This window comes from Centropristis striata, chromosome 18, assembly GCF_030273125.1.
Source record: "Centropristis striata isolate RG_2023a ecotype Rhode Island chromosome 18, C.striata_1.0, whole genome shotgun sequence".
Classification (NCBI taxonomy): Eukaryota; Metazoa; Chordata; class Actinopteri; order Perciformes; family Serranidae; genus Centropristis; species Centropristis striata.
The window spans coordinates 33,009,573-33,033,373 of record NC_081534.1 but is presented as its reverse complement, the minus strand read 5'-3'; the positions used below and the strand labels follow the sequence as shown (position 1 = coordinate 33,033,373).

At 35.2% G+C, this 23,801-nt stretch overlaps 1 protein-coding gene across 1 annotated transcript in view; it reads right to left on the bottom strand.

Annotated features, from left to right (window-relative positions):
* myo6a (myosin VIa) overlaps positions 1-23,801 on the bottom strand; it is a 227,596-nt gene that overhangs the window by 142,368 nt on the left and 61,427 nt on the right. Inside the window, exon 10 of the mRNA XM_059355862.1 lies at positions 12,305-12,385. Coding sequence (XP_059211845.1) covers positions 12,305-12,385 — 81 coding nt within the window. The remainder of the gene's footprint in view (positions 1-12,304; positions 12,386-23,801) is intronic.

Sequence of the window (23,801 nt, the reverse complement as noted above, 5' to 3'; positions counted from 1 at the left end):
AATCGATAGCATGTTAACGTTAACCGGCGATCGATATCGTGCTAAGGTTAGCTGGTGATCGATAGCATGTTAACGTTAACTGGCATTCGATAGCATGCTAACACTAGCCAGCGATTGATTGCAACTTTGTATAAAATAAGTTTGTAGGAAAAAAGAAACAGAATCCACGCCGGGGTCAAGGGGGTCAGGTGACGATTCTCATTTACATATTGACATTGATTTGGTCGACGTACAACCAAGTGCTAACGTTAGCCGGCAATCGATATCGTGCTAACTTTAGCTGGCAATCTATAGCATGATAACGTTAGCCGGCGATGGAAAGCGTTAGCCGGCGAATGATATCGTGCTAACATTAGCAGGCGAGCAAGACCAAGACCAACTCGGTGCCGTTGAGAGAGAACAACTAAAACGTGTATCATTGATTTATTTGATTTTTTTTAACTGCAATGTGATTGATACGGGCTAGGGGTCTAACGCTATATATCACATTATAACATGAAAATATCATTATCATGAAATAACGTGATAATATCAAGCGTCTCCAGACGTGTGCGTCACTTTTAAGTGTCCTCCGGAAACACTCAAATTGATGAAGACGTTTTCTCAGTTTGCTTGTGTTTTGAGTATTTGCATGTGTTTTGTTAAGTTGCAGCGCTGTGAGCCTTCAGGGCCACCGTAGAGGAGGAAACAAAGAGAACACTCCAGAGGTGAAAGGAAGATAAACTCAGCATGCATTAAAGTCCTCAGATACTCAGATTCACACCAAGACGTGAGAGAGTCCCTTTAAACCAGGGCGGAGGAACACCGAGTCACCTGGTCATCCTTCAGACGGAGCAGTGAGGAGACACAGCACATCATTCATCAGAGACACTACACCTGAAAATAATACTTTTTGTTTTGTTTCATTTCAGATTGGAGAGGGGAGGGGCTCCGGCTTTTATCATGCACGGGAAACTTAAAATGCACGTTTGTTTTCTTAAAGTTTAATCAGATCTGATCTTAATGTGAGGCTACTTTAACGTGATCTAGTGCAGTGTTTGTTAGAGGGCTTTCTGCTTGTTCCCTGCAGCAATCTTAAGAACCGCTCATCCGATAAACCTCACACTCAACTCTGTACTCCCCTGGGTCCTCGGTAACACACCCACCGAGTGAGTCGCTGCTCGGAGATAAGCAAAGGACAATCACACACACCAACACACAAAGATTCCTTCCATTGTAGATAGATAATGGTGCTACAGCGCCACCTTTTGGCGATCAAACTCTGCCTACAGCATTTGAATTAGTTTAGGGCTGTTTATAGCAAAACAGGAGCCTAGAAAGCAGTTAAATCTGCAGAAATCTTGTTTTATTTGCTCTGGCAGATGCAAATCACAACTGTTTCACTCATATAAAGAGGGATGAGTGACGTGCAGGAATCTCTGATCAAATTGTCAAACTAAGCAGCGCTGATCAAATATGAATCAAGATTCTGTTACTGAGTTGCCTATTTCTCTCCTCAAATGTTTTCAGAAACACATTTTAGACTGAGAAAGAAAGTTTGAGACCAGAACACCAAGAACAACAACGAGAAAAAGAACGAGTGAGAGCGAGAACAAGAGCAAAAGGCAAGAGCGAGAGCAAGGAAAAGAGCAAGAACAAGAACAAGTGAGAGCGAGAACAAGAGCAAGAGAGAGAACAAGAGCAAGAGCAAAAGGCAAGAGTGAGAACAAGAACAAGAGCGTGAGCAAGAAGAAGAACGAGAACTAGAGCGAGAATGAGATAGAGAACGAGCGCAAGAACAAGAGCATTAACGAGAGTAAGAACAAGAGTAAGAACAAGAGCAAAGGACAAGAGCAAGAACAAGAGTGAAAACGAGAGCAAGAGTGAGAAAAAGAGCAGGAACAACAACAACAGCAAGAGCAAAAGCAAGAAAAAGAGCAAGAACAAGAGCAAGAGCAAGAGAGAGAACAAGAACAAGAGCAAAAGGCAAGAGTGAGAACGAGAACAAGAACAAGAACAAGAACAAGCACAAGAGCAAGAGCAAGAGCAAGAACAAGAATCCGGTTTGGTGACAATTGTTCAACATTTGTAAGAGTAATGGAAATTAAAAGTTTAGATGCAATTCAAACAGGTAGAAAAATCTATCAAGATGCATGTAGAAATAGATTTTTTTTTTTTTTTTTTTTTTTTAAATTGCACCAAATTTTAAAAAGCAGAGCCTTGGATCCCCAAAAACAAACCCGCCAAGTGTGAAGGTGATCGGATGAACGTTTTTTTTTATTCGTGAAGGACACTCACACAAACATTTCTTTATAGTTCGATGTAACTTTTCTCTAAAGTCAAAGCTGAGGACAGTTTGCAAATATTCTAATGAAGTAAAACCAAAAGGATTTTACTGAAACCATTTCTCAGAACAAATCTCGTCCTTATAAGTGCAACAGTTTTTGCTTCCTCAGCAGAAAACAGAGTCCCATTGAAAAGTCTCTCAGGCCTGCAGCACACAGTGGGTGAACAAAGGCTGAGGGATCAATCTGTCGTCCTGCAGGCTGCTGGTGTTTTAGCTTCATTACTGTTATTCCTTTGAACTTCTTTGTTGCCTTTTGACATTTTAATGGATTACCCAAGTCGAGCTGTGCAACTTCTTAAACTTCTTTATTAGCTTTAGGTTGCTGTTTCCTTACAGAGAAAGTGTTATCAGATTTTTATTATTCACAAGACACAAAACACCAAGAACAAGAACAAGAACGAGAACGAGTGGGAGCGAGAACAAGAGCAAGAGAAAGAACAGGAGCAAGAGAAAGAGAAAGAAAAAGAACAAGAGGGAGAACAAGAGCAAACAGCAAGAGCGAGAAAGAGAACGAGAGCAAGAAAAAGAGCAAGAAGGGAGAACAAGAGCAAAATGCAAGAGCAAGAACGAGAACGAGAGCGAGAGCGAGAGTGACAGTGAGAGAGCAAGAAAAAGAGCGAGAACGAGAGCAAGAAAAAGAGTGAGAACGAGAGCAAGAGCAAGAGCAAGAACAACAAGAAAAAGAACAAGAACAAGAGGGAGAACAAGAGCAAAAGGCAAGAGCAAGAACGAGACGAGAGCGTGAATGAGAGCGAGAGCTAGAGCGAGAATGAGAGCGAGAACGAGAACGAGAACAAGAGTGACAGCGAGAACGAGACCAAGAATGAGAGCGAGAACGAGATCGAGCATGAGATCGAGAATGAGAATGAGAACGAGAACGAGAATGAGAGCGAGAACGTGAACGAGAGTGACAGTGAGAACGGGAGCAAGAAAAAGAGCGAGAACGAGAACGAGAAAAAGAGCGAGAACGAGAACGAGAGTAAGAGCAAGAGCGAGAACGAGAGCAATAACGAGAATGAGAGCGAGAGCAAGATGGAGAATGAGAGCGAGAGTGAGAACAAGTACAAGAGCGAGCGCGAGAATGAGAACAGGAACATGAGCAAGAACAAGAGTGAGAATGAGAATGAGCAAACAAGAACAAGAGCAAAAAGCAAGAGCAAGGACAAGAACAAGAACAAGAGCGAGAATGAGAGCGAGTTCGAGAGCGAGAACAAAAACTAAACCAAGAACAAGAGAAAGAACGAGAGCAACAAGAAGAATGAGAGCGAAAACCAGAACCACCCCACTCTGTCGTTTTTGTTGCTCTGATTGGTTGCAGGTCTATTCAGAGGAAATCAAACATAAACTGTGAGGTTTCAGACTGATAGGTTTCTGTGAGTTTCTGCAGAGATAGTCTGCAACTAAATGTTTCATGCAAAAATTGCAGTTTTCAGCCTCTTAAATATGGTTTCCTGCTTTTTTCTATATTATATCTCATTAAAGTGAAGATCTTTGGGTTTAGGAATGTTAAAGAAGACATTTAAAGAAATCAACTCGCAAAAAAAACCCTCACATTTTTCATTATTTTCTGACATTTTTTTAAACCAAATGACAATTTAAGACTTACTTTGTATCTTCAAACTTTCACCTCTGCAAAGGAGGTAATTTTTTTCGGTTTGGTTTGTTTGTTTGTTTGTCTACGACTGCAAATTAGGGCCATATTTTTATTTTTTTAAAAACCCACAACAGTCTGTTTCAGTCTGACTCACTAATTTACTCATCTTGTGAATTTACCACTTTAATATCTGGGAATGCCTGAATGTTTTTTTCTAGTAAATGTTCCAAATATTTTCATGAATTTACCACTTTAATCTCAGGAAATTTCTCCATTCTTTTCACATAAACATTGGACTGGTTTTCTCAAGGATTTACCACTTTCATCTCAGGCAATTTCTGAGGTTTTTTCTTGTAAATGTTTCACATTTTTTCGTTAATTTAGCACATTATTCTCCGGAAGTTTCCAAGGCTTGTTTTGCATAAATGTTGCACTTTTTTCTTATGAATGTACGACTTTAATCTAATTAAAGTTAAAAAAAAAAATTTTTCTGTGGGAGCTTTATCTTGAAAATTCCCTCAAAGAAAATCTAAATTCTTATCTCATAAACGCATGACTTTAATCCAAAGTTTTTTCTCTAAATATTGCCAAAATGGCCTTATTATACCATTATTTTTTGCCAGAAAAGTTAGGAGCAGATCTGCACAATCGGGAGGAAACACAAATTAATTTCCATCTCTAAAAGAATGTTAACGCTCTTTTAAAAGTGAATCATTATATACATTATGTCTTGTATATTGATGAGTTTCTTTCCATATTAATAAAGAAACAGAAAGACTAATGCTCCTGCTGTTATGGTGCAGCAGGACATGACTTTAAGAAGAAATACTGCAGTTTTATCCAGCCCTGTCCTTCCTGTAGTCTATGTGGTGATGTATTGCACAATCATGGATATGGATAAGCATAAAAATATTAAAACAAATTACAAGACATTATAAAAAAGTGTGACAAAATGCAGAGCGAATCCTCCATGTTTCTGAGAAAGTGATGAATTTAATTATGGATCTATACGACTGGATTTATGGGTCTCGGTAGGATTTAGTGCCATGTTCAGCAGAGCTCCAATCTCTTGTCCATGTTCCTCCTTAATGGTTATAATAATTAATAACGCTGCACTGCAGGGAACGCCACATAGAGCCGCTGTAATGGAATACTTGTGCATAATTAATCAAAGGCTGAAGGCAAAAGGAAGGAGCTCATTTCACATGATGAGGTTTTCTTATTAACGCCGAGCATTAGACGTCTTTGTGCGGCGCCGAGGCTCTCAGCCAGGCTGCTAATTAAAACGTTTGCCGTTTGAAAATAAGCATCTGAATTTATTTGGAAAATCATCAGATTATATAAGCGGGAAAGCTGGAAACATAACAACAGCGGTGAAATATCTCAGAGGGTCTGTTGTTGAGGTGATGTGGAGCTTTAATGTGGTCGTAGAGTCATAATTACACAAATATAATATTCAAAAGGTGGTTTTGCAAAGGCTTTATTGTCTGATTTTTCCACCTCAGTTGCTTGAGGTTAGAGGACAACTTTTATTCTCATTTCGCAACAAATTGCTGCAAATCAAGTCGAGGTGCGAACAAGTTCAACCGCAAACAAACTGCAAGCAAATAAAGTGCTTCATCACCAAAGACAGCTAGTGCATGAGCTGCAGAAACCTGCACATTTGCTAAAATCTGACTTTCTAAAGGAACTGTCAGAGGTTTCACTGACTTTCTAAAGGCCAGTGTCCTTTTTAAGAGCAATCATCTGTCGTGTTTTTTAACAAACTGTAAAGAAAAGAAATGCCAAAGTCTACGAGCTTTTCATATTTCTCTTGTTTTAACCTTCTGAACTCTAAAACCTGCAAGTGGCTTTTGAAAGCATGTTTTCTTTTAAGAAAAACACAAATAATATACAGTTTATCACGGACAGAAACAGCAGAAAAAGCAGGCTTTGTAGTCAGATCTTCAGCAGTCCAACTGTCCTCAAACGCATCATGCATAGTCTTCTTTTTTTTACAGGTTGCTTCAGAGTTTGGGCAGTGGTTGCCAACACTGTAGTAGCAACTTTTTCTGCAGATTTGTCCTCCATCTAATCAGGCTTTTTCCATCTCAAGGGGTGTGCATGCAAATCTGTATTTGTAGAACAGCATAATTACTCAAATGTATATTCAAAAGGTGGTTTTGCAAAGGCTTTATTGTCTGTTTGTTCCACCTCAGTTGCTTGAGGTTAGAGGACAACTTTCATTCTTATTTCGCAACAAATTGCTGCAAATCAAGTCGAGGTGCGAACAAGTTCAACCACAACCAAATAAAGTGCTTCATCACCAAAGACAGTTAGTGCATGAGCTGCAGAAACCTGCAAATTTGCTAAAATCTGACTTTCTAAAGGAACTGTCAGAGGTTTCACTGACTTTCTAAAGGCCAGTGTCCTTTTCAAGAGCAATCATCTGTCGTGTTTTTTAACAAACTGTAAAGAAAAGAAATGCCAAAGTCTCCAAGCTTTTCATATTTTTCTTGTTTTAACCTTCTGAACTCTAAAACCTGCAAGTGGGTTTGAAAGCATGTTTTCTTTTAAGAAAAACACAAATAATATACCGTTTATCACAGACAGAAACAGCAGAAAAAGCAGGCATTGTAGTCAGATCTTCAGCAGTCTAACTGATCTATTTTACAGGTTGCTTCAGAGTTTGGGCAGTGGTTGCCAATGCTGTAGTAGCAACTTTTTCTGCAGATTTGTCCTCCATCTAATCAGGCATTTTCCATCTCAAGGGGCGTGCATGCAAATATGCATTTGTAGAACAGCATAATTACACAAATTTATATTCAAAAGGTGGTTTTGCAAAAGCTTTATTGTCTGTTTGTTCCACATCAGTTGCTTGAGGTTAGAGGACAACTTTTATTCTCATTTCGCAACAAATTGCTGCAAATCAAGTCGAGGTGCGAATAAGTTAAACCGCAAACAAACCACAACCAAATAAAGTGCTTCATCACCAAAGACAGTTAGTGCATGAGCTGCAGAAACCTGCACATTTGCTAAAATCTGACTTTCTAAAGGAACTGTCAGAGGTTTCACTGACTTTCTAAAGGCCAGTGTCCTTTTTAAGAGCAATCATCTGTCGTGTTTTTTAACAAACTGTAAAGAAAAGAAATGCCAAAGCCTACGAGCTTTTCATATTTTTCTTGTTTTAACCTCGTGAACTCTAAAACCTGCAAGTGGGTTTGAAAGCATGTTTTCTTTTAAGAAAAACACAAATAATATACAGTTTATCACAGACAGAAACAGCAGAAAAACAGGCATTGTAGTCAGATCTTCAGCAGTCTAACTGATCTATTTTACAGGTTGCTTCAGAGTTTGGGCAGTGGTTGCCAACACTGTAGTAGCAACTTTTTCTGCAGGATTTTCCTCCATCTAATCAGGCTTTTTCCATCTCAAGGGACGTGCATGCAAATATGCATTTGTAAAACAGCATAATTACACAAATTTATATTCAAAAGGTGGTTTTGCAAAAGCTTTATTGTTTGATTTCTCCACTTCGGTTGTTTGAGGTTAGAGGACAACTTTTATTCTAATTTTTGCAACAAATTGCTCCAAATCAAGTCGAGGTGCGAACAAGTTCAACCGCAACAACAGTTTATCACGGACAGAAACAGCAGAAAAAGCAGGCATTATAGTCAGATCTTCAGCAGTCCAACTGTCCTCAAACGCATCATGCATAGTCTTCTTTTTTTTACAGGTTGCTTCAGAGTTTGGGCAGTGGATGCCAACGCTGTAGAAGCTTTTCTACAGCAACTTTTTCTGCAGGATTTTCCTCCATCTAATCAGGCTTTTTCCATCTCAAGGGACGTGCATGCAAATCTGCTTTTGTAGAACAGCCAATAAGAATGTTGTTTCTCTGTGATTGGCCAAACTTTCCTGTTACAAATTAGGTTTTCTAAAGCCTGAAAACGGAGCCAATTCAATTACAATATGCTGAAAGGTTATTATTTAGTTTTTGCCGCCACCATAAAACTGCCTACAACAGCTTTAATTGTAACTTGTGGTCACAGAGTCTGAAAATGCAATGATTCACTTACTTGCAGCTGACAATGCAGAACATATTGCAGTAGTGTCAGTAGGTTTCAGAATGTGGCACCTCTTCCAAACAAAATCTGTATTTCTCTTTGTAAAAGTGGTTGTTTAGAGTGTTTATGTAGTCGGCACAATGTAGATTTACCTGCTAATACTCACAGTAATGTTTTATTTACATATGATATTAAAATTTAAATATTTACAAACAGCCAGTAACGAGATATTGCATTGTTGTGCAATTTATATTATTTCTTAATAGCTAAATTATCAGTATTGTGTTTGTTGCATAGAGAATTTCAGTAATATTGGGTGTAATGGCCACTGCAGCCTATAGGACAGGGGTGGGAAATACATTTTCCTAAGAGGCCACATGACCAATGCCTAAATTCTGCTCAATATTAATATAATCGCTTCATAAAATACAGTAAATGATCTGGTTTTGAGCTGCTACTGATAAGAATACATGTTATGATAAGACTGTTAATGTGGAGTAAATCAAATATAGCAGTAAAAAGTAGTAAATACTCCAATCACTATATCACTTTAACATTTATTTTAAACACAACTGTAAATGACCTTTAGCAAGGTTCCTATTGGTGTTTTGGTGTTTTATAGCTTGTTTTTCATGTTTTTTAGGTGTTTTACAATGTTGTGATGCTTTTATTTTGAAAAGGTGCCGTCCAGTGTGAAACCGGTGCTTTTATTTTGAAAGGTAGTGGCAGGAAATAACAGGTGGAACGGTAAAATGAAAAACAAACAGTAAATAATGAGTGCGTTGTAATTCATATAAAGTTGATATAAAGTATCTAAAAGGCTTCTATAGTGGCTGACAGGACACAATGTTTGTTAAAGTTTATTTTATTCTGTCATATATATTTGTTGTCTTAACTATAGTAAAAGTGCTTGTTTGCTCCAGTGCTAATGCTAATGTTTGTTAGCTCTTACGGTGGATTCACATGGTGACCAAGGAATGTCTTATTTTCATTTTCATGGAGCTACGATTTCAATAAATCTAGCGAACTATCAGTTAAAGAGTCGACGTCATTCAGCAGGAATGCTACTAAACATACATTCAAACCACAAAAACAATATAGAGCATGTATGTTATGCAGTAAACCAGTAATTCATTAACTTTATGCAAAAAGCAATATGTGTTTTTGACAAGGTACCGAGGTAACTCAGTGTTTTTTGTGGAACTTTGCAGGTGGGTATGCATGCAGGCAGATATACGTAAACTGCCTTCAAAATAAAAGCACTGCGGTTGTGTTGATTTCTAATTTCTGGGTAACCTCACAGGTCTGCTATAGGGAGTAGTATTTGCTCTCTAAATGTACCGTTTAATCTGTTAATAAGCTCCTTTTGGGACATAAAAATGAACTCTGGTGTCACCTGATGTGGATAAAAAGGCTGAATTTGAATGAACTTGTCAGTGAGGTGAAGTAATTTCATGACTTGCAGATTAAACATTTTAAAGGGAATAAAAGAAAAGTTGCATTAAGTAGTTGTATCAGAGGATTTACCAAAAGCTGACAGAGGGAACAATAATCACCTGATGAGTCAGTGGTGCAGAGGAGACAAACAGCAGCAGGACAGAGGGTTTTAAAGGGATTAACAGGGACAGTGAAGAGGCAGATAACAGAGGAGAGTTGAAACCAAAAGGTGCAAACCGTCCCGCACACCCAGAAGAGGAAACCCTGTGAGCCGGAGGCAGTAAATCTAAATTGAATCTGCTGAGTCAGCTTTAAGGAGGCACTAATGGAGTCTGCAGAGCGATTGTTTCCTTTGTTACGGCTCGCAGGGCGGCGGCGGCGGGACGCGGCGCCCCGGCTCTCCGTTTGCATGAGCCTGTAACTCAGACGGAGAATGAAACACGGGGGACACGGACTCGCTGCGGGGACACGGCTCATCATCCTCACCGGAGTATAAAATCACACTTTAAAGTTCATGAACTGGATCAAACAGTTGAGTTCTCCAACTGCGAAACTTTTTATTGTGCATAATCAGCTCTGAATACAGTATCAGTATCTTTCTTTTTGAATATAAATACATAAAATATATATACAAAGGATACAATTAATGGAAAATAAGATATATTCTGCTTATTTTGGACTGTTAATGTTACAGTTAGAGGGAAAACAGTATTAAAACCTGAGAAAAAAATCAGCAGTGAGACTGCCGACAGGAAGAGGAGGATCGCTCGGTGCTGTGATAATGTTATTATGTTTGTGGCAATTCTAAATAAATCTTGAAAATCAATCAACAACTGTACTTTAGAGAGTTTTTTAAGCAACTCATGACAAGGCTTGAGCAACATGAGATTACGATTTAACACCATAATAAACAATAAAGGTCATCATAGAAACTTTTTATCGCTTTCCGGTTCAATAAAATCTACAAATCTACAATCTACAATCTACATAAAATATGCAATATATCAAATGAGAAGTAGAAATGTATGTAAAATAAGATACATTCTACTTCATTTGAACTGTTATTTATGGGCTGTGGCCAAATTAATGTTACATTTAGAAGAAAAACTGTATTAAAAACTTGTCAATTCTCTGGACAAAAAAAATCGGCACTCGGACTGCCGACAGGAAGAGGAGGATCGCTCTGTGCTGTGATAATGTTATTATTTCTGTACCAATTCTAAATAAATCTGTATAATCAATAAACAACTATACTTTAGAGTTTTTTCAAGTAAATCGTGACAAGTCTTGAGCTACAGGAGATAACCATTCAACACGAAAATCAACAATAAAAGGTCCTCGCAGAAACTTTTTATTCTACACAATCAGCTCTGAATGCACTCACTCAATCTCTTTCTGGTTCAATAAAAACACATACAATCTACATAAAATATACAATATATCAAATGAGAAGTAGAAATTTATGTAAAATAAGATAGATTCTACTTTATTTGAACTGTTTTTTCTGGGCTGTGGCCAAATCAGCAGTCAGACTGAGGACAGGAAGAGGAGGATCGCTCGGTTCTGTGATAATGTTATTATGTTTGTAGTAATTCTAAATAAATCTAGAAAATCAATAAACAACTGTACTCTAGAGATCTAGAAGGCTTGTGCAACAGGACAAGATTATCACTCAACACAATATTGTTTGGCAACAAAATTGGTGTTTACATGTCAGCAATAAAAGATATTAAATTATGCAACATTTGATATGAATCACAACTAAAAGCTGAACTCTATAGATCTCTCTGAAAGGACCTCACTCCTCAAACCTGTCCCTCACTCTGTTGGTTCAATACTTGTTCTGGTCCTCCTAATGTAGGAAATTCAACACACTAGAGCTCGACAGATATGGGAATTTTTTTGAGACAGAATCTGGTTTCAGAGGAAAAAAATTCACAGATGTAGTACATTTTGGAGCTGGAATTAAAATAAGATTAAAAAAAATTATGTAGATTGGTGCATCGATTTGGCCCTGATATGACAGTGAAAAGGTCCTCACAAGGATGCTTACTTAAAAAATATATATTAAATACAAAAAAAGTCTAATATGTTAACATGTAATATTGTTATAATATATATATATTATGTAATAATAATATTTCAAATTATTATATATTATTTGTACAATGAATATGAGTGTAAAACAATTCTCGAAATGATAACTGAGAAAATAAATTTAAATAAATTTAAAAAAAATTTAAAGTTCAATAAATACCAACGTTTTGCTGTTAGTAAATTGCTGACAATTTAAAATAAATAAATAAATATAAAAAATAGAGAACACGTTTTTTTTTATCACCCCATGCATTGATTTAGGCATTATATGTCAAAATTTATATACTCTGATACTGATAAATACTTATACTGATTTTTTTGAGACAGAGACAGGTTTTGGAGGAGAAAATACATTTTAAAAATGATAAAAATGATGTAGATTGATGCATCAATTTTGCATTGATATGAGTGAAAAGGTCCTCAGAAGGATGCTTACTTTACTAAAAAAAATCTATTAAATACTAAAAAAGACAATTGAATATGTTAACGTAAATGTATCAAGTGTAAGACAATTCTAGAAATGATAACTAAGAAAATAAAGAATACATTAATCATTTTAAAAAGTTAAATAAATACCAAAGTTTTGCTGTTAGTCAATTGCTGACAATTTTAAATAAATAAATGTAAAAAATAGAGAACACCAGTTTTATATACTCCGATACTGATAAATACTGATAAACCTTAAATGGGGCGATAATAACAGTGAACGGATAAATCTGTCGGGCTCTAAAGAACACACACACACACACACACACAGACAGGAACAGAAGAGAACATGAATTGACAGACTGGAGAGTCTTACTGTACCTCTGGGCTCTTGCGGTTCTGCAGGATCTGTTTGTCTGTTTCTTTGGAGGCGAAGAAGCGAGTGCATCCTCTGTTCAGGTACTGCAACACAAACACACAGAGGAACACATGATCTCTGTTAGAACCACACAAAGGCCTTAGAACGGCCTTGAAATGACAAGGACAGCCCTGTGACATATAAATATCAGAAAATATATTTTGAAAAAACATTAATTGTAACGATACTGTGAGTTTTTTAGTTTCGGTCATGTCCCATCCACTAACATGGAGGGGGCGGGGCTTATTCTGGTGATTTTACACAGAGCTGAGAGGAGAGGACAGGAGAGGCTGTAAAAATGTAAATAATTCAATATGTATAACATGTGGAAATATGTTTTCCCAATATAAGAAACGTGTGGTCACTTGGAAAAATGTTGTAAAATAAATTGTCGAATAATTAAACGTTTGTGTTTTTTTTTTATGATTTTGGTCGTTCTGTCTTTTTTTGTCATTTGTGTATTTTTGTCTTTTATTGGTTATTTTGTGTCTATGTGGTGATTTCGTGTAATTTTGTGTCTATTTTGTGAAATTTTGTGTCTTTTTTTGGTAATTTTGTGTCTTTTTTGTAATTTTTGGTTATTTTTGTCTTTTTTTGTTGTTTTGTGTCTTTTTTGTGGAACTTTGTGTCTTTTTTGACATTTTTTGGTTATTTTTGTGTCTGTTTTTGGTTATTTTGTGTCCTTTCTGTAATTTTGTGTCTATTTTGTGTAATTTTGTGTCTTTTTTTGGTAATTTTGTGTCTTCTTTTGTTTCTTTTTTGGTGACTTTGTGTCTTTTTTGTGGCATTTTTTTGGTTATTTTGTGTCGTTTTTGTCTCTTTTTTGTAATTTATTGGTTATTTTTGTCTTTTTTTTGTTGTTTTGTGTCTTTTTTGGGGAACTTTGTGTCTTTTTTGACATTTTTTGGTTATTTTTGTGTATTTTTTTGGTTATTTTGTGTCCTTTGTGTAGTTTTGTGTCTATTTTGTGTCTTCTTTTGTTTCTTTTTTGGTGACTGTGTCTTTTTTGTGGCGTTTTTTGGTTATTTTGTGTCATTTTTGTGTCTTTTTTTGGTTATTTTTGTCCTGCATTATTTTTTTTTCCAGCATATATATATATATATATATATATATATATATATATATATATATATATATGCAGGATCTGTTTGTCTGTTTCTTTGGAGGCGAAGAAGCGAGTGCATCCTCTGTTCAGGTACTGCAACACAAACACACAGAGGAACACATGATCTCTGTTAGAACCACACAAAGGCCTCAGAACGGCCTTGAAATGACAAGGACAGCCCTGTGACAATGTCTGTGCAAGTTTGTGATGGTGGAACACGTTTCTGAGAGTTTTTCTCTTGTTTATATGAGCGTGTTTGGAATAAAAACCCCTCCACTCTTCTGTTAGTCTCGCCAGTTCGGAATTCATCTCAATAAATTAGCATTTGCACAAAAAGGCGCCGGCGTCCCCTCTGTGCTGGCTCTGAACCGTTTTAATGGCTCTCCAGCAGCTGTAAACCTGTGCACAGGAAGGTAATGACGACTCCGACACAAACTTCCCGGCGGTATTCCGAGGGGAGTTCCCTCTGGAGTATCTTGTTGGAGAGAGGGAGTGTTTCTGGCCCGAGCACGCCGACATAAACAAAAGGTTTCATTACGGGAGAAGCCACAGGGAGGACTCCAACAGATGGGACACATTCTCCACTTCCTTCCTCTTTGTTTCCTCCTCTGCTGCAAAACGCTTCTTCACTCCAACTCGTACTAAACTAAACTAAACTAAACTAAACACCCCGTGTCGGCTCCCCCGACCCAGAGGTGAACTCAGGCTGCTGACTGCACCACACTCTGACTTCAGCTACAGAAAAACTCAACGTTTATCTACAAGACTTAGACACTAGAGACTGGTGAGACTGGTGGTCACTTCATTCAACTTTTGTGTTTGCTTTTATGGTTTCTGTTGTGTCGTTTTTGTGTCTTTTTTTGGTTATTTAGTGTCGTTTTTGTATTTTTTTGTAATTTTTGTCTTTTTATGGTTGTTTTGTGTCTTTTTGGTAATTTTGTGTCTTTTTTTTGGTAATTTTGTGTCTTTTTTGTTTCTTTTTTGGTTACTTTATGTCTTTTTGTGTCATTTTTTGGTTATTTTTGGTTATTTTGTGTCGTTTTTGTTTCTTTTTTAGTTATTTAGTGTCGTTTTTGTAATTTTTTGTAATTTTTGTCTTTTTATGGTTGTTGTGTGTCTTTTTGGTAATTTTGTGACTTGTGTAATTTTGTGTCTTTTTTGGTTACTTTGTGTCTTTTTGTGTCATTTTTTGTTTATTTTTGGTTATTTTGTGTCGTTTTTGTGTCTTTTTTTGGTTATTTAGTGTCTTTTTTGTAATTTTTTTGTAATTTTTGTCTTTTTATGGTTGTTTTGTGTCTTTTTGGTAATTTTGTGACTTTTGTGTAATTTTGTGTCTTTTTTTGGTCATTTTGTGTCTTTTTTGTTTCTTTTTTGGTTACTTTATGTCTTTTTGTGTCATTTTTTGGTTATTTTTGGTTATTTTGTGTCGTTTTTGTTTCTTTTTTAGTTATTTAGTGTCGTTTTTGTAATTTTTTGTAATTTTTGTCTTTTTATGGTTGTTTTGTGTCTTTTTGGTAATTTTGTGACTTGTGTAATTTTGTGTCTTTTTTGGTTACTTTGTGTCTTTTTGTGTAATTTTTTGTTTATTTTTGGTTATTTTGTGTCGTTTTTGTGTCTTTTTTTGGTTATTTAGTGTCTTTTTTGTAATGTTTTTTGTAATTTTTGTCTTTTTATGGTTGTTTGGTGTCTTTTTGGCAATTTTGTGACTATTGTGTAATTTTGTGTCTTTTTTTGGTCATTTTGTGTCTTTTTTGTTTCTTTTTTGGTTACTTTGTGTCTTTTTTGTCATTTTGTATCTTTTTGTGTCATTTTTTGGTTATTTTTGATTATTTTGTGTAGTTTTTGTGTCTTTTTTTGGTTATTTAGTGTCTCTTTTGTAATTTTTTTGGTAATTTTTGTCTTTTTTGGTTGTTTTGTGTCTTTTTGGTAATTTTGTGACTTTTGTGTAATTTTGTGTCTTTTTTTGGTCATTTTGTGTCTTTTTGTTTCTGTTTTGGTTACTTTGTGTCTTTTTGGGTGATTTTGTGTCTTTTATTGGTTATTTTATGTCTTTTTTTGGTGATTTTGTGTCTTTTCTTTAGTAATGTTATGTCTTTATTTAAGTAATTTTGTATCTTTTTCTAATAATTTTGTGTCTTTTTCAGTCATTCTGTGTCTTTTTTTGGTCATTTTGTGTCTTTTTTGTGTCCTTTTTTGGTCATTTTGATACTGCCTCCAGCGGCCCCCAGGTAATTTGAGTTTGAGGCCCCTGCTTTACATTGTTTGGGTGAAGTTCTCCATAAATCTGCCCTCCTTCTCTTTCTGCATTCTATCTAATGACCAGCAGGGGGCGACTCCACCGGCTGCAGAAAGAAGTCTGATTGTATTAAAGTTAATAGGAAAATTTGCCTACTTCTGACTTGATTTATGACCTCAGTAAATTAGTTTATGGTCTTAATCATTACCACTGTGGTATTTTATACTCCTATAAATGATCTGAGTACTCCTGTAAGGCTTTGTTGCATCACTCTTTAATGTCTTATCTGCACTTTGTGCATCAAAGACTTTTCTAGAAAAGGTTCCCTCCCTCTGACGAACAGACTTTGAGTTGATGTTGGTGCGCTGAGCTGGATCCTGGTCTGCTCTTATAAGAGAACTCACTGATCTTTTCTTTCCCAGGGAGGACTGGAGATATATGGAGCCATTAGTCTACTTCAGTGTCGTTTTTGTGTCTTTTTTTGGTTATTTAGTGTCTTTTTTGTAATATTTTGGTAATTTTTGTCTTTTTTGGTTGTTTTGTGTCTTTTTGGTAATTTTGTGACTTTTTTTTTAGTAATTTTGTGTCTTTTTTTAGTAATTTTGTTTCTTTTTTTAATAATTTTCTGTATTTTTTGGGTAATTTTGTGTCTTTATTACGTAATTTTGTGTTTTTTCTAATAATTTTGTGTCTTTTTTTAGTAATTTTGTGTCTTTTTTTAGTAATTTTGTTTCTTTTTTTGGTAATTTTGTGTCTTTTTGGTAATTTTGTGTCTCTTCTTAGTAATTTTGTGTCTTTTTTGTATTTTGTTTCTTTTTTTAATAATTTTCTGTATTTTTTGGGTCATTTTGTGTCTTTATTACGTAATTTTGTGTTTTTTCTAATAATTTTGTGTCTTTTTTTAGTAATTTTGTGTCTTTTTTTCGTAATTTTGTTTCTTTTTTTGGTAATTTTGTGTCTTTTTGGTAATTTTGTGTCTCTTTTTAGTAATTTTGTGTCTTTTTTGTAATTTTGTTTCTTTTTTTAATAATTTTCTGTATTTTTTGGGTCATTTTGTGTCTTTTTTTAGTAATTTTGTTTCTTTTTTAGTAATTTTGTGTCTTTTTTCAGTAATTTTGTGTCTTTTTTTGGTCATTTTGATACTGCCTCCAGCTGTAAGGCTTCGTTGCACCACTCTTTAATGTCTTATCTGCACTTTGTGCATCAAAGACTTTTCTAGAAAAGGTTCCCTCCCTCTGACGAACAGACTTTGAGGAGTTGATGGCGGTGCGCTGAGCTGGATCCTGGTCTGCTCTTATAAGAGAACTCACTGATCTTTTCTTTCCCAGGGAGGCCTGGAGATATATGGAGCCATTAGAAGCTGTGGGAGGTGTAATAAGCTGCAGGGGGACGCTGGCGGAGAGAGCGCCGACTCTGACGCAGGCGAGAATAAACGATTGAATAGAGGCGCTGCCAATAAAGGGGTTGACTCTGAAAAAGTGCTTTAAAAAAAAATAGCTTTTATTCTCCTCCAACAGCAGCGGAGACGAGCATGACTCAGCTCTTCTTCTGACAGGAGCAGGTGAGCACAGACAGAGTGTCCAGATCTGATTTCAGTCCTCGGGTCAAAAACAGACAAGGACGCACCCGGACGCATCTATTTTATACCTTTTTTTTGTTTATTAAGGCTTTTTTAGAGTTCAATTTTATTGAAATGTTTCCTTTTTCCCTCAGCTGAACCTGTTGCAGCTCGTACGGTGTGTGCATCACCGTGTCCTCTCTGAACCTGAGCAGGTTTCAGTTCGGTTTTCAACAGTCACAGCACGTTATATAATAATACTTTATGTATTTATTTAAGTTGGCTGACTCAAACTGTGAACCAGAAGAATGCAAAACAACCAAAACTGCAGAGGCTGAAATGTGTTTATATACTGGAACAAATAACTGCAAGTCTGTAAATGAAAATAAACACTTTAGTACTGTTTCACTGTAAATCACTATTTAAACAAGTGAGACGGTTTATTGCACCAAAATTATAATAATATAAAGTATCGCAGCAAATGCCTAACTTTTCAAAATGTCTGTATATATTTCTAGGTATTCTTTTTTAATAATCATTATTTTTATTTATTTATTGACTGATTGTTTTAACAATTTACCTATTTATTTATTTACCTATTTATTTATTTATTTATTAATTTATTCATTTATTTATTAAAATTATCGAATAATTAAACTTTTTTTAATGATTTCTGTCATTCTGTCTTTTTTTGTCATTTGTATATTTTTGTGTTAATTTTTGATTATTTTTGTCTTTTATTGGTTATTTTGTGTCTATGTGGTGATTTTGTGTCTTTTTTGGTGACTTTTTTGTGGCATTTTTTGGTTATTTTGTGTCTTTTTGCAATTTTTTGGTTATCTTTATCTTTATTTGTCATTTATTGGTTATTTTTGTGTATTTTTTTGGTTATTTTGTGTCCTTTGTGTAATTTTGTGTCTTTTTGAATAATTTCTTCTTTTATTTTATTACAACATTTGTGACATTTGTGGGCAATTGGAAAAAAAAGTGTTTATATAAATATATATATATATACCATTTTACTTCAGTCTTTAAAATATTTTTTTCTTTTTCTACTTTCTGTCATTCTAACTGTGTTTTTCTGCACGAAGACATTTCGAGTTGTTCCCACTTCATGAGCCATAATTGTGCTGATTCCACAGAGCTGCAGGACTTATAGATTATATAGATTCTATATGCTGCAGAGAAAAATGGGGACACAGTGAGGAAAATGTGACAGGAGAAAAAAAAAAGAGACACTTTTTCGACGAGAAACTTGCTCATTAGTGAGTTTTAAAGTTGCTGATGTGCAGAAATTCACCTGTAAACAGATCCAGACAAGCTGTGTTCCTGTTTACAGTCTTTATGCTAAGCTAAGCTAAGCTAAGCTAACCAGCTGCAGACTGTCTGAATATTTCTCTCTAACTCTCTGCAGGAATGTGTATTTTCCTCAAATATTAAATAATTAAAACTCTTGTTTATGAGTTATTATGAGTCTGAGGAGTAAAAGGAGCAATTTGCATCAATTAGCTTCAAAGGGTGAAATTAATTAAACAGTCATTTTTTATGTCAATCTGTTCTAAAGTGTAAAAGATGTCTCTTAGAGCTGGGACGCATCTGGCTTCTGTGATTTGTTTCCTTCAAATATTTTCACTTGTTCATGATATATAGACACATTTCTGTCTGGTTTCTCCTTTATCTCCCTCTCCTTCTTCTTCTTCTTCTAATAAAAGTGTATTTGCTGTCAGTTTGTAGTGAAAAGGGAGGAACAGTTTGTCTAGTTTCTGTACTTTTAAGTGTAAACTTTGCTGTTTTCTCGGATCATTTCAACAAATCAAGCCTCCGAGCGTTGACGCTGACGGGCTGCAGATCAATACTAGTTTCAGTGAGCAGCAGCAGGAATGTGAGAGCCGTTAAGGCTGGATTACCTGCTCTCACTGCAGACATTACTGTACATTCCTCTGATTGGAACTGGAGGTGAACTATTTATGTCAAAGTGAGAGTAAAGCTGGCGGTTAACACGGCCGTCTGCAGCTCGCTTCACTAACAAACACTGCAGCTTTAACCCTCTGGAGTCTCCCAAAGCACCAAAGCATCTTTATCACAATCTTTATCACATCCAGACGTAAAAACAGAGCAGACCAAAAAAAAAGACACAAAATGAGAAGACAGAATAACCAAAAGAGACAAAATAACTAAAAAAAAAGACACAAAAAGACACAAAATGACCAAAACAAGACACAAAATAACTAAAAAAAGACACAAAATGAGAAGACAGAATAACCAAAAAAGACACAAATGACCAAAAAAAGACAAAATAACTAAAAAAAGACACAAAAAAGACACAAAAAGACACAAAATGACCAAAACAAGACACAAATTAACTAAAAAAAGACACAACAACAGACACAAAATGACCAAAAAAAGACACACAATGAGAAGACAGAATAACCCAAAAAACCCCACAGAAGACACAAAATGACCAAAAAAAGACACAAAATAACAAAAAGAGACACAACAGACACAAAATGACCAAAAAAGGACACAACATAACTAAAAAAGACAACAACTGACACAAAATGACCAAAAAAGACACAGAAAAGACACAAATGACCAAAAAGACACAAAATTACCACCAAAAAAGACACAAAATAACTAAAAAAAGACACAAATTGACCAAAAAAGACACAGAAAAGACACAAAATGACCAAAAAAAGACACAAAATAACTAAAAAAAGACACAAAATGACCAAAAAAGACACAGAAAAGACACAAAATGACCAAAAAAAGACACAAAATAACTAAAAAAGACAACAACTGACACAAAATGACCAAAAAAGACACAGAAAAGACACAAATTACCAAAAAAAAAAGACACAAAATAACTAAAAAAGACACAAATGACAAAAAAAAAGACAGAAAATAACTGAAAAAAAGACACAAATGACCAAAATAGACACCAAAAGACATAAAAAGGACTCCAAACGTCCAGAACAGCCCTCTCAGACTCCAGAGTGTTAATGAGGACCTGCTGCTGCAGACGGCTGGCTCAGAGACGGTCAGTGGCGCCCTCTGCTGCCTCTCTCTGGTACTGACTCATCTGGAGGAGGTCTGAGGGCTTTCAGCCTCTCTGACCACACAGAATGGATGCTACGTGCCATTTTTGGGGGGTTTGCAGCATGAAAAAAGCCCATAATAACAGGCAGAATAACAGGTCTGCACAAGTGTTTTCCCCTCTATTTAACAGATTATATTCAGTCTAACTAAGTTGTAATAAAGTCCTGCATTTGGGTGTTAAACCTCTCAAGTCCAGGAGATTTTGGTTCAAATGTGTCAACTTCCTCTGCATTAATTTCTGTCTCTGTTCAGCATCTTTCAGTCTGTCCTTACATCACATGCATGGCTCCTTTTTCTCCTCACAAACTTGGCTATCAGTCAGATTTTACATTTTATTTTAATTAACAAAGTATAAAACTACCAGGAACCCAAAATACAAACAAAAGACACAGGTGTCTATGGAAATGTACCATTTTTTAAACTATTAATACACACACAAAATAATAAATAATAAAACTACAAAACAGTCTATTTGCATGTGAATTAAAAATAGTAATAGTTTTCATTGTAGAAAGAAAATTCACATTTTAAAAATGGTCTAGAAACATAAATGTCACACTGTGATTGAACTTTAACTGGTTTTCTCAGCTTGTCTACATATCAGATATAAATAAAGTTATTACTGTAAATAAAACGTGTGTATTTTCAATAAATAGATGGACTCCAGAGGGTTAATATGTCTAATATCAGAGTGTTTTTCTAACAGTTTACAGGAGAAAGTGTGTTATTTTAGGGAGAGTATGAAGTGCCAGGGAAATGTCTAGATTAGAGAAAACCAGATGGAGCATCATACTGATGTTTCCTCTCTTTTTTGGGTTGTTTAATCAGGTTTTCGTGACGATATTTTGTGTCTTTTTTTGGTCATTTTGTGTATTTTTCGGTCATTTTGTGTCTTTTTTGGTCATTTTGTGTCTTTTTTTTGTCATTTTGTGTCTTTTTTTTTGTCATTTTGTGTATTTGTTGGTCATTTTGTGTATTTTTCGGTCATTTTGCGTCTTTTTTGGTCATTTTGTGTCTTTTTTTGTCATTTTGTGTCTTTTTTTGGTCATTTTGTGTATTTTTTTGGTAATTCTGTGTTAATTTTGTGTCTTTTTTGGTCATTTTGTGTCTTTTTTTTTTGGTAATTTTGTCTTTTTTTGGTAATTTTGTTTGTTTTTTAAGTAATTTAGTTTTTTTTCTGTCATTTTGTGTCTTTTTTGGTCATTTTGTGTCTTTTCTCTTGTAATTTTGTGTCTTTTTTTGGTCATTTTGATGCTGCCTCCAGCGGCCCCCAGGTAATTTGAGTTTGAGACCCCTGGATTAGGGAGACGTTAAAACGAGCTTTGAGCCTAGAAACCACTTGTATCACTGCAGTTCCTTCCCGAATAGATTTTAAAATCGTGTTACAGACTGAAAGATCTCAGAGTTACAGGTTTATCTCAGAGTTACTTGTTGGTTATGCATGAAGTTTCTCCTTTATCTCCCTTCACGGTTACAGACATCTTTCATTATATTATATAAAAAATGTTGTGTTGTGGTTTTTGCAGCGCGAGACGACTTGAAACACTTTAACGACAGAACGAGAGATCTCCCATCAGACACAACTGAGTGGTCCAGATGCTCCACAACATCTGTTCTCCATCACTTCAATCAGATATCTCTTGTTTCACGTGTTTATATATTCTCTATATTTATGAAGAGGGTTTAAGTACAGAGGGCCACGCTGGAGGCACATTTTCTCATCCAGGATACTGAGCTTTAGAAATTAAATTAACTCGATTTGTTTGATGTTTCTGCAGAGCGCTCGCTCTCCGTTTCTCTGATTCCTGATTCCCTCTGAAAAGACACTTTTAAAAGCTTCTGATTTGCATTTTTACAGCTTCAGATAAGATAATAAAATGTTATTACTTCTTTAATTGAATGTACTTCCTGTTAAAGTTAAAGGGTTAGAGGGAGAGAATCATTTAATAACTCCACTCTGATTTATTGCAAAGTGAGTCTGCAGCAGTTTAACTGCAGAGATCATTTTATTTACCCTGCTGGAAAACATTAATTATTGTTACTTATCACTCAGCGTGGCCTCTGTCTAATAAATAACGTGCTTAATAAATGTGTAACCGAGCAGCTGCTGCATACTAAATTCAATTTCTGCTCCTTCTTCTAAAACGTTCTGTCCATAAAGAGAGCAGCGAGTGTTTATTAACAATACAAGCTCCAGCTGAAACGATTAAATAATCATCAGTTAATAATTTATGTCAAATTTCAAGCAAAAATGAGACATTTTCAGCTTCTTAAATGTGAGGATTTGCTGCTTTCTTTGGTTTTAAATTGGGGGTTTTGCAACTGTTGGTGAACAAAACAAGATACTAAATAGTCATTTTAGGCAAAATATTAGAAAAATTGTAGTTTTGCACAACGATTAATCAAGAAAATATTCTCCAAACTTGCTGCAAAATGTGATGGTTTGATGTCTTTGTTTGCGGTGCGAAAGCTACAAAAGATTCACCTTATTTTTTTAAAATTATGTCACTTTTCTGTGACTATTTTGGGGTTTTGCAACTGTTGGTGAACAAAAGAAGATATTAAATAGTAATTTTAAGCGAAATATTAGAAAAATTGTAGTTTTGCAGAAAAATTAATGGATAAAATAATCTCCAAACTTGCTGCAAAACGTGATGGTTTGATGTCTTTGTTTGCGGCGCAAAAGCTACAAAAGATTCACCAAATTTAAAAAATAAATTACTTCACTTTTCTGCCACATAATATTTGTGTTTGCACGAAAAAAAAAAGTGTAAAGTTGCACACTTAAACAGAACTGTCTGACAGCAAGGTAACAAGGTGAAAATATTCTAAACACCAAAAATGAGACATTTTCAGCTTCTTAAATGTGAGGATTTGCTGCTTTCTTTGGTTTTATATTGTTGTATATTTAATATGTTGAGGTTTGGAAATGTTGGTGAACAAAACATGATATATAATAAAGTAATTTTAGGCGAAATATTAGAAAAATTGTAGTTTTGCAGAATGATTAATGGAGAAAATAACCTCCAAACTTGCTGCAAAACGTGATGGTTTGATGTCTTTGTTTGCGGTGCGAAAGCTACATAAGATTCACCTTGTCTTTTTAAATTGACGTCACTTTTCTGCTACATAATATTTGTGTTTGTACAAAAAAAAAAAAAACAGCAAGGTAACAAGGTAAAAATATTCAAAATACCAAAAATGTGACTGCAGAACAGTTAATTGTGAAAATATTCTCCAAACTTGCTGCAAAACATGATGGTTTGATGTCTTTGCGGTGCAAAAACTACAAAAGATTCACTTTATTTTTTTAGAATTACGTCACTTTTCTAATATTTGTGTTTGCACAAAAAAAATTTGTGAAGATTCTCTCCTCTCCTCTCTGCTCTGTGCAAACGCTTTATTTTAAATGAAACACGTAGAATAAAGAGATTCAGACAAACATTTTAAGACAAGTTTTGGGTT